The sequence below is a fragment of the Cicer arietinum genome, chromosome 5 (assembly GCF_000331145.2).
Source record: "Cicer arietinum cultivar CDC Frontier isolate Library 1 chromosome 5, Cicar.CDCFrontier_v2.0, whole genome shotgun sequence".
Taxonomy (NCBI): Eukaryota; Viridiplantae; Streptophyta; class Magnoliopsida; order Fabales; family Fabaceae; genus Cicer; species Cicer arietinum.
Genome location: NC_021164.2, coordinates 61105462 through 61119838, shown reverse-complemented (window position 1 = coordinate 61119838; position 14377 = coordinate 61105462). Strand labels below are relative to the sequence as shown.

Genomic DNA, 14377 nt, shown 5'->3' with positions numbered 1-14377 from the left:
TTTATCTTTATAAAAATTTAAATAATACTTTATTCGTCTCATAATAATTTATTTTAAAATAATTATTACTTTTAACTTTCAATATAATTTTACTTTTTTTTTTTATGAATTCTATTATATAATTAATATTACGTATATTATTTTTAATTTATTATATTTTTACTTTTATAATAATTGAAATCAATTAATTATTTGTGTAAATATTAAATGTGAAAATTATTTTGTGAACCGACTAGTATATAGCATGTATCAAAATAAAGCTTTTTAGTTAATGAGTTTGGTTTTCCAGATTCTAGTGCATTTGATTTAAATCGAAAGTTATTATCTTATGACACGAGTGAGTGAAGCATAGAGTGAACAGTAGTCAAAGGAAAGAGGTATTTACTCAATTTCGCAATAACTCATCTCGCATCCGTTAACCAGATCGCTTTCTCCAAAATGGGCGGTAACTCCATTTTCGTATCTCTCTATTCTCCGATTCATATGTTTTTCTGTATTCTCAAATTCTTTATTTCTTTTTTTATTGCAAATTGCGTTTTCAGCTTCATCAACTCCAAGCTTATGGTTGGCTCCAAACCCCAGCAAAAGATGGGGCGAACTTTTCTTCCTTCTTTACACCCCCTTTTGGCTCTCCCTTTGTCTCGGCATTGTTGTTCCTTTCAAGCTTTATGAGGTTTCTCTCCTTTTTAATATCTTCATTCACCTTTACAAACTATTATTCTTTTTCGATCATAGTTTTTTTAGGAAAATAATATTGTGAAATCTTACTTTCCAGAACTTCACTGAATTGGAATATCTGCTTCTTGGGTTAGTCTCAGCTATTCCTTCTTTTCTCATTCCATTGCTGCTCGTTGGTAAGGTATGTATCTTCACCTCAAACTTTCCCAAACAAAAATTAAACAAGCTTAAGGCAGTGTTTCTCTAGTTTATGAACATATTTTCTTTTTTCATTTTCTAAAATATGTCTTCATTTTAATTTAGACTCTTGAAGGAACCGTTGTGATGAAGATAAGATGAAATGATGGTGCATTTATGGAAATAATAAGATTAATTCTTTTGAAGTTTTTATTATTTTCGAAAATGTAGATAATTATTCACCCCAAAAGTATTTTATCTTTTTGTTAACTCGAAAATATGTTTTCACAAAGTAAAGGGTCCTGATTGCTTCCTAGTTGTCTGCATTACGCTTGTCTGACTTGATACCCCCCTATTTGATTTATACTATAGTTGGTCCTGATTGTTGATTCTCATGTGAACTATGCTGCACCGCTTTTATGCTGCTATAATGCTATTCATATTCATACTTAGGTCCTATACTCCTATTCAGATAAACAACTCAATTAAGTGCTTACTACATAAATGTTTATGTAACATAAGCGTTTGTCATATAAATTTTTATGTATACTATATTTCTATAACAAAATATTAAAATAAATTCAAATTGTTTTCCTATTAACTATAAGTTGTTTTCGTATGTTGGAGAGCTTATGGAAATAAGCTAAGAACATTTTATGAACATGTCATAAGTTGTTTTCATAAGCTCTTCTAAACAATCTTTCAAGTGTTTATACTAGTAGATAAGCTTAAAAAAGGCAATCCAAATAGGCCTTTAGTTAGTAACAATGACTAATGAATTCTTGCAGTTTTTTATCCCAAAAGATAGTTTATTTCTTTTCCTGCGTGTTTATACTAGTAGATAAGCTTAAAAAAGGCAATCCAAATAGGCCTTTAGTTAGTAACAATGACTAATGAATTCTTGCAGTTTTTTATCCCAAAAGATAGTTTATTTCTTCTCCTGCTGATATAAACAATGTGAGCTGAGAAAAGTGTTAGTTTGTCTTTAATAATGATGTATCAAATTTTGCAGGCTGATAGAGGCATATCTTGGAAAGAACGTTATTGGGTCAAGGTAAGTGTTTTTATGGGGTACCATTATTTTATTGTATTGTTATGTGCACCTTAAAATATTATTAAGTGACATTGGAGTGTTATTTCGTGTATTTGCTATGTCTTTGACTTTTCTTGTTATTATGATTATTTAATGGTCTATTTTTCTATATGTATGTCTACATATATATATATATATTATTTATGTAAGTTCTTTGGTCTCCTCACAGCCTAACATGTACATGTATATATATACCGCTGACAGGCCAGTCTCTGGATAATAATCTTCAGTTATGTTGGGAATTATTTCTGGACTCATTACTTTTTCACAGTTCTGGGTGCATCTTATACCTTTCCATCATGGAGAATGAACAATGTAAGCCAAGGACCTATTAGTTATCTCTATGTGAAGCCACATACTCTTTATTGATTTGCTCTATTTGTTGGTGGCAGGTACCACACACAACATTTCTGCTCACTTATGTTTGCTTCCTCTTTTATCATGTTGCATCAAACATGACACTGCGCCGGTTACGGCATTATCTCCTGCTCACTCATGTTTGCTTCCTCTTTTATCATGTTGCATCAAACATGACACTGCGCCGGTTACGGCATTATCTTGCTGATATGCCAGAAAAAATTCAGTGGGCTTTTGAAGCTGCATGGGTTCTCGCTCTTTCTTATTTTATAGCATACCTGGAGACATTGGCTATTTCCAATGTAAGTTGTAACAAACCACTCTGCTGGTTTTTATTACTATGATCTTTGTTTAGTCATGCATTTTTGGATCTGTATATTCATGAATTGCAATTATCGTTTTGAGGTATCAAAGCATTTAAGTATGCCTTGTTTTTTGTTATTCAAATTTATCTAACATTTTATTTTTAAAATGTATACATTGTATAGTCCTGAAGCCTAATCCAGAAAATTTGAGTTTCACTGCCTTTGTACATTTCAAGGAACCTGCATTGGATGCATAAATTTTTATTGCTATTTTTGCAGCAGGGTTCTTCCATTTCTGCATTATGTTAGGCAACCTATTTTATATGGTTATCTCAGTGTTTTCTTTTAATTGAAAATTTCCCTATCATCAAGTCTACCCTGATTTTCCTTCCCAAATTAATTGAGTTGTTATGATACACACTCTGCCATATTTGTTATACATTTCATTTTTTCTTTTGTTGCAGCAGAAGCAACAATAAAAGTCTATTTTATTATGTATGATTACCTACATAAATAAACGACAACATTCTTTTGGTAAACTAAGGTTAACTTTTAGTGCTTTTTTTGGTGAGTTTTTATCCCTTGGATGGTATACTTTCTCCACATAGTCCTCATATATGAATATATTTACATAACCATTTCTTCTAGTTTAGAAATTTTCTCAATCACTTTTTTGGCCAACAATTTGTTAGTTTGGTACAGCAATTTATGGAGTGGACTCATAATCACTTAGTTTTTGTTTTACTGCAAGATTTTATCTGGTATTATCGCCTTTGACCTTAAATACGAAATACCCAATTTTGAGAATAATGTAATTGTTATGTATTGTATATATGCAGTTCCCCTATTATACATTTGTGGATCGAGATTCTATGTACACAGTTGGATCATTGTTTTATGCAATCTACTTTATGGTGAGCTTCCCAATGTTTCTAAGGTAAGTTTTTTAACTAGCGGTTAATTTTTTCTCCTTTTTTTTTTATAGACAAATAAATGTTAATTGTTAGCAGTCAAGGTTTGAACTCTGAACCTCCTTTCCAAACTTCTTTGGGTGTCTCAGTTCAACGAATTGAGCTACACCTTAAGGACAGTTAGCAGTTGTTTGAGTTGCCTCCTTCTGTGTTTGGAGTAGTTGCATACCTGATCGCAAAAAATGGAAATGTGTCAGCATTGTCCTAATCTTATTGATGTGAAAATGCAGGATTGATGAGAAACCTGGCAATAAATGGGACTTGCCCAGAGTGGCTGTTGATGCTTTGGGTGCTGCAATGCTGGTCACAATAATACTTGATTTATGGCGCATCTTTCTGGGGCCTATCGTTCCGGTCTCCGAAGCAAAACAGTGTTCTCAAACAGGATTACCCTGGTTTTCAGGTTACGCCAATCTCACATGAGCATTACATGAATAGAACTCAGAAAAATGGAGAGAATATGGTTTCCACTACACATCAAAGCAATCATAAAGTGCTGATTGTTATGTGGAGAATCTGCAGAAGAAACAAACTTGGACTATCCTTGTATTAATGCTTGCAGTGCCAAATTTCTGATCAGATATATGTTGTGTTTGTAGTGCTTTGATGTTGTATTAGGAAGTAGCCAACGCATTAGCAGTAATGCAACATGTTAGATCTTTAATTAATTTTCAGTAAATTAGTTTATAAAAAGAATACAAAATAGTTATGTTTATTATTTTGGTTAGACAACTTATGCCAATGAGGCAGATTATCCTACACATGATCTTGAAATATTTGCTGTGGTTTTTGACCCTAAAATTTGGAGGCATCAATTTTTTTCCGGTGTTAACGATCAAACCACTAAGTTCCACCTTTTAACACTCTTTTGACATTGGGTGAATTCCTTATGGATTTTACTAAGGACTTAAGGAAGAATACCAGGGACGTCCTTTTTCGAATCTATTATAATAGATTTTATTATTATTATTATTATGTTTTTTGCCTAGGGATGATATATCATTATCAATAGAAATTCACAACAATGGTAAGATTTTGAATTTGTACTCGGGACGTATAACAATAATGGTATGTGCCTATTAAATTGGGACTTAAAACAATATAATTTTAGAAAACTATAGTTATTGGTTTTCTTTCAAGTTTTTATGTCTTACAATATATGAAATGGCTTTAAAATAGAAAGCTATAGTTATTGTTTTTTGATGAATAGACTCACAGTTATTTAATTTTTATTAAAATGGTTTATTGTTATTTTAGTTAATAGGAAAATAAAAAATAAAGCTAAAGAAAAAAATAATTTACAATGTGAGCAATATATTTTAAAATAAATATAAACCAATCTGTATAATAAAATAATTATTGAAAAAATATAAAAATATATATAACTTTTAAATATTTGATTTTATAATTTCTTAAACCAAAGCTAGAGTGAGGCAAGAGTGCAACAATGAGAGAAGGGGTTTCCCATTCCACACGTGTGGTAGGCACGTTTGGTTTGAGTGTCGTAATGCAGAAATGAAATCGATAAGAAAGATATTTCTGAACCTCAACCAAACCAATCCACTGAAAATCCATTTCCCGCTATGAACCAGCACAAGAAGCAGAAGCACCAACACTCACTACCTAGCTTCTAATCTCTGGAAACTTGCAACACTCTTTGCATAGCATAGCATAAGATTTTCTCTTTTCAACAAACCCCTTCTCCTCCAAAATGGCTTCTCTTACTACCTCTCTCCCTCTCCTCTTTCACCGCCCAAAATTAACCACACTTTCCGTTTCTGCTTCAGCGCTCTCTGCTTCAGGTTTTCACATTCACACTTATTACTACTACTACTACTACTACTACTACTACTACTACTACTACTACATTTCAACATTAACTAACTATTTTACTATATACTCATAGTATTATTATTATTATTATTTTCATGTAATGTAATTACTAATTGGCGGTTATTTTGTGTGCATGATTATAGGTAGTGATGGATCTAATTCTAGAGCACCTCACAAAAGAAGGAGAAGAATTGAAGGTCCAAGAAAAAGTATGGAAGATTCTGTTCAACGCAAGATGGAACAATTTTACGAAGGAACTGATGGACCGCCGTTACGCGTTCTCCCTATTGGTGGTTTGGGTGAAATTGGAATGAATTGTATGCTTGTAGGGAATCATGACCGTTATATCCTCATTGATGCTGGTATCATGTTTCCTGAGTGAGTCCCTTATACTTCTCATTATTCATCCTAAGTGTATTTGTTGGGATAAACAAACTATCATACATATGCTTATATATTAGAGATAAAATTAAGTTAAACGGTTTCCACGAGGTGTGTGCCCATTGGTAAGAATTTGACATCGTAACCTCGAGAAACAAAAATCAAATTCTTTGGGATAGTTGTAAAATGGTTATTAATGCTATTTTAATTAATAATAATTTTCCACTTCCCCAATATAAAAAAAAAAAACTATCCCGGATATCTTGTGAAAATAAGCTAAAAATAGCTTATGGACACGTCGTCGTTAGTGGTTTCTGTAAGCTCTTCCAATTGGTCTCACAAGTGTTTATGCCAGTAAATAAACTCAAATAAGTGAATCTAAACAAGCCATAATAAGACCGCTTGATTATCTTTTTGTTTATTTTAAATTTAGTAATGCAATTTATACAAGTAATTGTGGAATTTCCTTTTGCTGTGTGATTTCCTTTACTTTTATTTGGTTAAGTGATTTTGGTATGTACATGGTTTGGTTTTTCAGCTATGATGACCTTGGAGTACAAAAGATTATACCGGATACTACGTTTATACGAAAATGGAGCCACAAAATCGAAGCGCTTGTTATAACACATGGTCATGAAGATCATATCGGTGCGTTGCCTTGGGTAATGTTTCCTTCTCTATCAGACTTTGTGGCTTGATTGGTTAGGTTTTACTTGTTGATGACGAAAACATAACTACACCTTTTGCCAACATGTTATTTCTCTTTGGCATGAGCCATTGAATATGCCTGAGTATTTGTGAAAGGATATTTTAATTTATAATGCTCAGTGTTTGTTGCATCATATCATAATAAACTAAGACAGAACTTAAAGAAGCACTTCTTTAGTTTGTTGAAGAAAGCTATCACTGGTGCTGTTACTGCTTTGATAATGAAAAGGCATCGAGCTTTGATTTGAAGGAGATTTACATTTACTGAATTGCAGCCTACAAATAACTTAATTCTACAATTGGTGGCTCGGGGTGTGGAGCATTTTTAGGCATACGACTATTTGATGGGTTTTCTGGCTACTTAAGCCAGATCCTTTACAACCTTCAACAATTAGTTCCCTTTGTTGTGTATTCATGTTCCCTTGCTTGGGACTACTGTGTATTTTCAAAGTACTTTCACTTGCAACCCCGATCGTCTTTTCTCTTTCTGACTTGAAACCCCAAACGTTTCAAAGTTTTGTGTTTTATGGCTCTTTTCCAAAGGTTAAGATCCCATCTAAGTTGGAGAATGGAGATGTTTGTTTGGAAAATAATTCATACCAACTACTCTCTCCGTCTCACAATGAGTGTCTTTTAAGGTTTTTGCACACATATTAAGAAATACAATCATTAGAAGAAAGAGAAAAGTCATTTTATCAAACCACCTATTTTAATTATTTGTGGGTTTTTCACTATTATCAGTGTAAAGTATAATGAAGATTTGGAAGTTGTGGATATAGTAATCATTGAAGAGCAGTATAAGAAGAAAATAATTAAAGTTGCATTGAAAATTATGAATGACATTCATTTTGAGACAATTTTTGTTGTTGCTAAAATGTCATTCATTGTGAGACGGAGGGAGTATATATGAAAGAATTGTAAGCCTCACAAGTCACAAGGCTATTTCTGCTGAAGTTTGTATAGTTATTTTGGAGTTCACGGTCAACCGACCCCCACTATTTTCATCTTGGAATTGAATTTTTATTCTTTTAATAGCAATGGAGTGTCTAGATTCTATATGCTTTTTTCTATTCATTCAATTTAGACTTTAGAGGCTTCTGATGCATAATCTCTATTGCCTAATAAGAATTTTCAACATACATTTGTTTTGATTCCTGTGTTCTTTTTTCTTGCGGCTCTAGGTATTTCCTACCCTGCAGCCTCCTATATCTTTCTAGATTTCAAAGAGGCTGCTGCTTAGTAGCCTTGCTTCAGTCCTCAATGTTTCTGTATGTATGTGTATCATCTTAAAGTTTAATGAGTTATTATTCTCTTATGTGAAAATATGTTGCTTTTACCTTCTTCCTTCTAATACTCCATTTTCCTTCTTACATTTGTATTCTAATCCATTATTCATAACAATGCAATTTGTCCTTCATTTATGTTCATTCTTAACACAACATATCCTGGTTCATCAGGTCATCCCAGCATTGGATTCAAGTACACCAATTTTTGCATCTTCCTTTACAATGGAGGTATTCGGCAATAAAATATATATTTGTATAAATGTTAGTTTTAATTAGTTCAATTTCTGCGTTTACCAAGTAAACTGATAGTAGGAAGTGATAGAAGATGACAGTATCTACATATCTTGAATTGAAGTTGAATAACTCTGAGTTCTTCACTTTCCATCACTGTAATAGACATCTGTTATAACTCAAAATTTGTTTGCACAATTTTGTCATCAAATATCTGCTCTTTGCATTGTCTATTTTGTTCATTGTACCGAAGGTGAAACTTTTTCTTTTTAACAGCTTATAAAAAAACGTTTGAAGGAGCATGGTATTTTTCTTCCATCTAGACTAAAAATATTTAGAACAAAGAACAAGTTTGTGGCTGGCCCATTTGAGATAGAACCTATCCGGGTGACTCATTCTATTCCTGACTGTTGCGGACTAGTTCTTCGATGTTCCGACGGTACTATTCTTCACACTGGGGATTGGAAGGTCAGAATTTTACTTTTATTTCTCAGTGCTTTGTCCTTTTCATTTACCTTGAATCTCTTGTTGCTGAAAAAGTTGATTCATTAGATTGACGAGACACCACTTGATGGGAAAGTTTTTGATCGAGAGGGTTTAGAGGAACTCTCTAAAGAAGGAGTAACATTGGTAAGTCGCCTGAATTACTAACTACGGCTTTAGATAATTTATCTTGAGCTTATCGTTGGATTTAATGTTAGAGAAGAGATAAACTTGATGCAATTGGAAGAACGTGAGGGTTTCAATGGCTACTAACTAATCGTTTACTTGAGGTGTATATTTTCTATTGTGGTGGTGTTCTCTGAGCAGTTCCTAGATAGTCCCTGTTAAGCTGAGTATGGCTTTCGTGGTCAGTGCTGGTGCCTGGTAGAAATGCTCAAAGGATGTGTTTCCACTTCAAAATGTCATTGCATTATTTTTCCTTGATAATATATATTTTAAAGAATCAAACCATTAATTTGGTATCTAAACTATCATTCTCTCTCCAATTTGATCCATGAGCTATAGAAATATACTAAGGCTCTGTTTGGTAAAAGTAAGCTATAAGCTAGCTGATAGTTGAAAAGCTAGTTGATAACTGAAAAACTAGTTGATAACTTATAGCTGAAAAACTAATTGATTAAAATAAAAATATTTAGTAAATTTAGCTTTTGTAATTGTAAAATGACATAAAAATACACAACTATTTCTTTTTTTTAATAAAAAAAGTACATAGTTATTTAATTTTAAATATATTTATTAAATGTATAAAAAAATTTAAAAATAAAAATTGCAATGCATGCCTTCGTCAGTTTTGTGTTATCTAGCAGAGATTCTTGCAATGCATGAAAGTTAAATTTTGTTGTGAATTTTTCTAACAAGGAATGAAAGAATGAATGTGCTATGTAGAAGTAATAACACCGCTCTGTAAAAAAAAAAGACTAAAGTAATAGCACTAAGAAGAAGATACAAAAGAGAGTGGGTTAGTAGTAAGTTAATGGGACGGTTATGTTTTATCTCAGGATAAAAAAATAATAAAAATAAAATAATAAGATTATAAATGGAAGATAATGTAAAAAGTTATAAGCTATAAGCTATAAGCTCAAACGCTACTTGAAATAGTGTATTAGAATAAACTATAAACTATAAGAAAAACTTGTTTACCAAACACATCCCATTAATCCAACACACTTATAAGCTAGCTTATTGACGTTATCAAACAATGCCTAAATAGTCCCTAAACTATTATTAATCCATCAATTTAATCTCTCAATTACTTTAAAAGTATGAGAAAGATGATAGTTTAGGGACTAAATTGGTAGATTAATAATAGTTCATGGACTAAATTGGAGAGAGGGACAGTTTGAAAACCAAATTGATAGTTTATTCTATTTTAAATATGTAAGCTCTACTTTGGTTAGTAGATATTCTTTTCAACGTGCTTTTTCTCCCTTGTATTGTTAGGAAAAAAAACCCATTGCTGTTGTTTTTCTCTATTGAATATTGCTTTGAGAGATCAAAAGATTAGTCTAATATACCGGATGCTCACATGTTTATAGTTTAACTTGATCATGTCCACTGTTTATTTATTTTTTGTTTTTTTTCCAATCAAATATATATCCTTTCCCTTGTTTATCTTAAATGTCAACAACAAGCAAACACTGTTCGGGCATTGCCTTTCAGATGATGAGTGATTCAACAAATGTGCTCTCGCCTGGAAGGACAACCAGTGAATCTGCTGTGGCAGATGCATTATTGAGGCATATTTCAGCTTCTAAAGGAAGGGTCATCACAACCCAGTTTGCATCAAATCTTCATCGGATTGGAAGTGTGAAAGCTGCTGCTGATTTAACTGGCAGAAAGTTGGTAATGTTCCCTCTAGCTAGTATTCTTTAATGCAATTGATAATTGTTTTCTTGTTTACAATGACAAATGTTAAGAAACTTTAATTGTATTGTTATTATTATTATATCAGGTATTTGTTGGAATGTCTTTAAGGACATACTTAGAGGCAGCTTGGAAGGATGGAAAGGCTCCATTTGATCCATCCACTCTGGTAATAAATGTTTTAAGAATTTTCTCCTGAATTCTTCCTAATTGTATGTACTTGGTGAGTGGACCTAATTTTTAAATTTCTACCCCACCATCCCAACTCATAGACCATACTGTCATGCTGGAGTCTAGTGTTGCTGATCCGCTTTTCGTTAACTAGGTTCTTAGCAGAAATTCAGTGCATGTAGGCAAGTCACGGGTTATGGTTTTTCAAATGTTGAACAGAATACTTTAATCAGATTGATTTATTAATTTGTTGTTGGAGGAATTTCGTTGCAAGTAGATTAATCACCACATGAACTTCGCCTCTGTATTTTAACTTTGGGAGCCCTTTTTGACATCTTACTTCAGTGCTTTGATTACACTGATTTCAAGAGGTTCGTTATGGTACAGTATGTTGTCATTATCTGTAACTAATTGGCCTGCTCCCCTTTGTTAGTTCATTCAAAATCATCTTTCAGTATAATCGTCTGCTTTCAAGACTAAACTTTCATGTTAGATAGTGTGTTTTGATTATAAATAGTACTATTCTTGGCACTTTTTGATCAAGTTATTTCTTGTCATATTTCAGTCTTTAGTTCTTTACATCTTTGTTAGATTTTTCAGGCAACATTTACTCCCTACTTTAACAACTTGTGAGGCAATGACTATTTGTTTAATTTTATGTATCTTCTGATTTGTCTTCATGCTAGTTAGATAACTACAATACAATTCATTATTTGTGAGCCACTTGTGGTTTGAAATTTATAATAGAAGGAATTCTTTATTAGTATTGTATTTATAACGGCATGTGTACGCCTTATGTCTGTTGTCCCGCATCTCAATGTCTCTAATTTTACATAGGTGAAGGCAGAGGATATCGATGCTTATGCACCTAAGGATCTGCTGATTGTAACAACAGGTTCTCAAGTAAGTTACTTACAATATCCTTAAAATACTGCCTTATTTAATGAAATATGAACATTAGAAAAGTTTAGGGCATCTGACCAAATATGTGTTGTATTGTGTCAGGCAGAACCACGTGCTGCCTTAAATCTTGCATCGTTTGGAAGTAGCCATGCTTTCAAACTAAGCAAGGAAGATGTTGTTTTGTATTCAGCTAAGGTATGGTAAAATACTGCATCATTCATTTGGGATTAACTTTATCGTAAGGCCTAACACGCATATTATAATTAAAGAACCTGTTATGAAATTACAACATGCTATTCTTACTTTCAATCCTTTCTATGACATCTTGAAATTGTTATCAACAAACCAGTTTGTGTAGTTTGATTTGTCCTCTGACTCAAAAACAAACTGCCAGGTTATCCCTGGTAATGAGTCTCGTGTGATGGAAATGCTAAATCGCATATCCGAGATTGGATCAACAATAGTTATGGGAAAAAATGAAGGTTTGCACACATCTGGTCATGCATATCGTGGAGAGTTGGTAAGTTTTTTTTTTTATTTCACAACATTTATTTGTTCCTCGTTTATTTTATTTGTGCGCCCTTGTCTATTCAATGTTTTGAAGATATACAATAATCAAGGATAGTTTGATACTATTTTGAATGAAACTGGATATAGTTACATACATGAATGATCAAGCCTTTTCAAAATAGTTAACTTCTTTGGATGCCTTTTCAGTTTACTCATTCATGTGACGTTTTGGCTTTTAATATTGATTTCCATACATGATTGTTGTTTGACATGACATGTTAATAAAAAATAAACAAATTAACAAAATATATATTTTTGCAGGAGGAAGTACTTAGAATAGTTAAGCCACAACATTTTCTTCCTGTACATGGAGAATACTTGTTCCTGAAGGAGCATGAGTCACTCGGAAAATCGACTGGCATTCGGCATACTGCTGTGAGTTATTTACTCTAATATCTTGTGATAGAGATTTATTTAAATATAACATGTGAGTTCTTGCAAAAATAAAATGTGGAAGTTGACTGATGATCTTTATGCACCAGGTTATTAAGAATGGAGAGATGCTTGGTGTTTCACATTTGAGAAATAGAAGGGTTCTTTCTAATGGTTTCATTTCCCTTGGAAAAGAGAATTTGCAGGTTGGTGGCCCTCAGTATTCTCTTTGGCCTCTTTTAGAAATATCTAATAAGCTTGAATTTTTTTTTTGGTTTCCTTTCTCATGCAGTTGAAATATAGTGACGGCGACAAAGCATTTGGTACATCTAATGAACTCTTCATTGATGAAAGATTGAGAATTGCGTTAGATGGCATCATTGTGATTAGGTAGATCTTTCAGGTTTTAAAGTCAGAGAGATGTATAATATGTTTATAGTGTCCTAATATTTATCTTTTATTACAGCATTGAAATATTTCGCCCCAAAAATTTAGAAACTTTTGCTGAAAGCACCTTAAAAGGGAAGATAAGAATTACTACAAGATGCCTATGGCTTGATAAAGGGAAGCTGCTAGATGCACTATATAAAGCTGCTCATGCAGCTCTTTCCAGCTGTCCCGTTAAAAGTCCACTGGCTCACGTGGAAAGAACTGTGTCTGAGGTGTTGAGGAAGATGGTGAGGAAGTACAGTGGTAAACGGCCTGAAGTAATTGCCATTGCCATAGAAAATCCTGGAGCTGTTCTTTCTGATGAGGTAAACAAAAAATTGTCTGGGAAATCCCACGTTGGTCCAGAAATATCAACAATACGAAAAGCAGTGGATGAAAATAGAAAGGAAAGCCAGTCCACCACGCCGCAAATAAGAGGTACCAATGTACATTAGACTCTAGAACTTTTGCTCTAGCTATGGTTTTTGCTCTACCAATGTACATAAAATTTATGTGTAAACCAATCTAACTATGGTTTTTGCTCTAGCATTTTTCTTCACAAAACAAAGCAATGTTGAAGGTCAATTCATTTCCCCAATTGAGTTTTGATTACTCTGAAGTTGTCTCCCCTTGGTTGTGAATATTAAAATTATGGATTCAGATGTTTTCAAAGTTATTCACTAATAAATCTTGCTTGATTACAGTGTATTTAATAGTTGAAAGTATGAATTTTATTTCCATCAATACCTTATTTACACCAATTTCTTTTGGTGTAATTTTTATGACTAAATCTTTTATGTTTACTCTCACCCGTGTTCTATTAATTAGTGCAGATGATGACATTGATATTGAAGGACTATTACCAGAGAAAGACACCACTGCAAGTGGCGCTGAGGGCGACTTAACTGGTTCAGAGGATACAGATGAATTTTGGAAGCCATTCATTGCATCATCAGTTGAGAAATCAATCAAAGCTAACAATGGTTATGTTTCACGAAAGGAGCATAAGTCCAATCTGAAGAAAGATGATTCTGAAGACATTGAAGAAGCCAAGTCTGAAGAAATGTCTAATGCTGAGCCAGAGTCTCCAAAAACAGTTAGGAAAAATAAATGGAAAGCTGAGGAAGTTAAGAAGCTGATTGGTTTGCGGAGTGACCTACGTGACAGATTTAAAGTTGTGAAGGGAAGGATGATTCTTTGGGAAGAGATATCCCAGAGCTTGTTGGCTGACGGGATCCGCAGAAGTCCTGCACAATGCAAGTCTCTGTGGAGATCTTTGGTACTGACATACGAGGTTTGTTTCTTATAAGCAACTTTCTGTAAATAGTATAAAAGACACCGTGCAGTCACTTAAATAATCATCCTTGATTCTAAGTGTGTTGGTTCTTATGTTGAATGATCAGTTTGGTAAAAGGTAAAAATCATTGATGGGTTTTGTTAGTAAAATTGTAGTGAAAAGCAATCCATGAAAAATCCACATAATGTACACCAATCTACTTTGCTTTTTTGTGTAAGATAGGAAAATGCTTTTTTTTTTCTTCCGAT

General features: G+C 33.0%; 2 protein-coding genes across 5 annotated transcripts in view; both read left to right on the top strand.

The window, feature by feature from the left end:
• Positions 1-285: 285 nt before the first annotated feature.
• Positions 286-4355, top strand: LOC101498621 (cycloeucalenol cycloisomerase). Of its 2 annotated transcripts, none has more exons than XM_004500598.4 (9): positions 286-445; positions 543-673; positions 776-859; positions 1868-1909; positions 2153-2263; positions 2341-2403; positions 2479-2607; positions 3450-3547; positions 3812-4355. In XM_004500598.4, the coding sequence occupies exons 1-9, from the start codon at positions 439-441 to the stop codon at positions 4002-4004; spliced, it is 858 nt and encodes a 285-aa protein (XP_004500655.1). In that variant the 5' UTR covers positions 286-438; the 3' UTR covers positions 4005-4355. The 2 variants fall into 2 exon arrangements, with proteins under 2 accessions (XP_004500655.1, XP_073225115.1); XM_073369014.1 differs by having other exon boundaries at positions 287-445; positions 2341-2357; positions 2433-2607.
• A 698-nt stretch (positions 4356-5053) lies between these two features.
• LOC101497952 (ribonuclease J-like) overlaps positions 5054-14377 on the top strand; it is a 10706-nt gene continuing 1382 nt past the window's right edge. Inside the window, exons 1-16 of one of the 3 annotated variants that reach the window (XM_073369013.1) lie at positions 5054-5383; positions 5558-5792; positions 6334-6457; positions 7961-8017; positions 8297-8488; positions 8573-8650; positions 10184-10366; positions 10476-10556; positions 11396-11461; positions 11564-11656; positions 11856-11981; positions 12293-12406; positions 12514-12609; positions 12696-12793; positions 12870-13270; positions 13661-13882. In XM_073369013.1, the coding sequence (XP_073225114.1) occupies positions 5293-5383; positions 5558-5792; positions 6334-6457; positions 7961-8017; positions 8297-8488; positions 8573-8650; positions 10184-10366; positions 10476-10556; positions 11396-11461; positions 11564-11656; positions 11856-11981; positions 12293-12406; positions 12514-12609; positions 12696-12793; positions 12870-13270; positions 13661-13737 (2112 nt within the window). In that variant the 5' untranslated portion in view covers positions 5054-5292 and the 3' untranslated portion in view covers positions 13738-13882. Of the gene's footprint in view, positions 5384-5557; positions 5793-6333; positions 6458-7960; positions 8018-8296; positions 8489-8572; positions 8651-10183; positions 10367-10475; positions 10557-11395; positions 11462-11563; positions 11657-11855; positions 11982-12292; positions 12407-12513; positions 12610-12695; positions 12794-12869; positions 13271-13660; positions 14127-14377 lie in introns of those variants that run through there. The other 2 variants (XM_004500595.4, XM_027334769.2) reach the window with 2 other exon arrangements.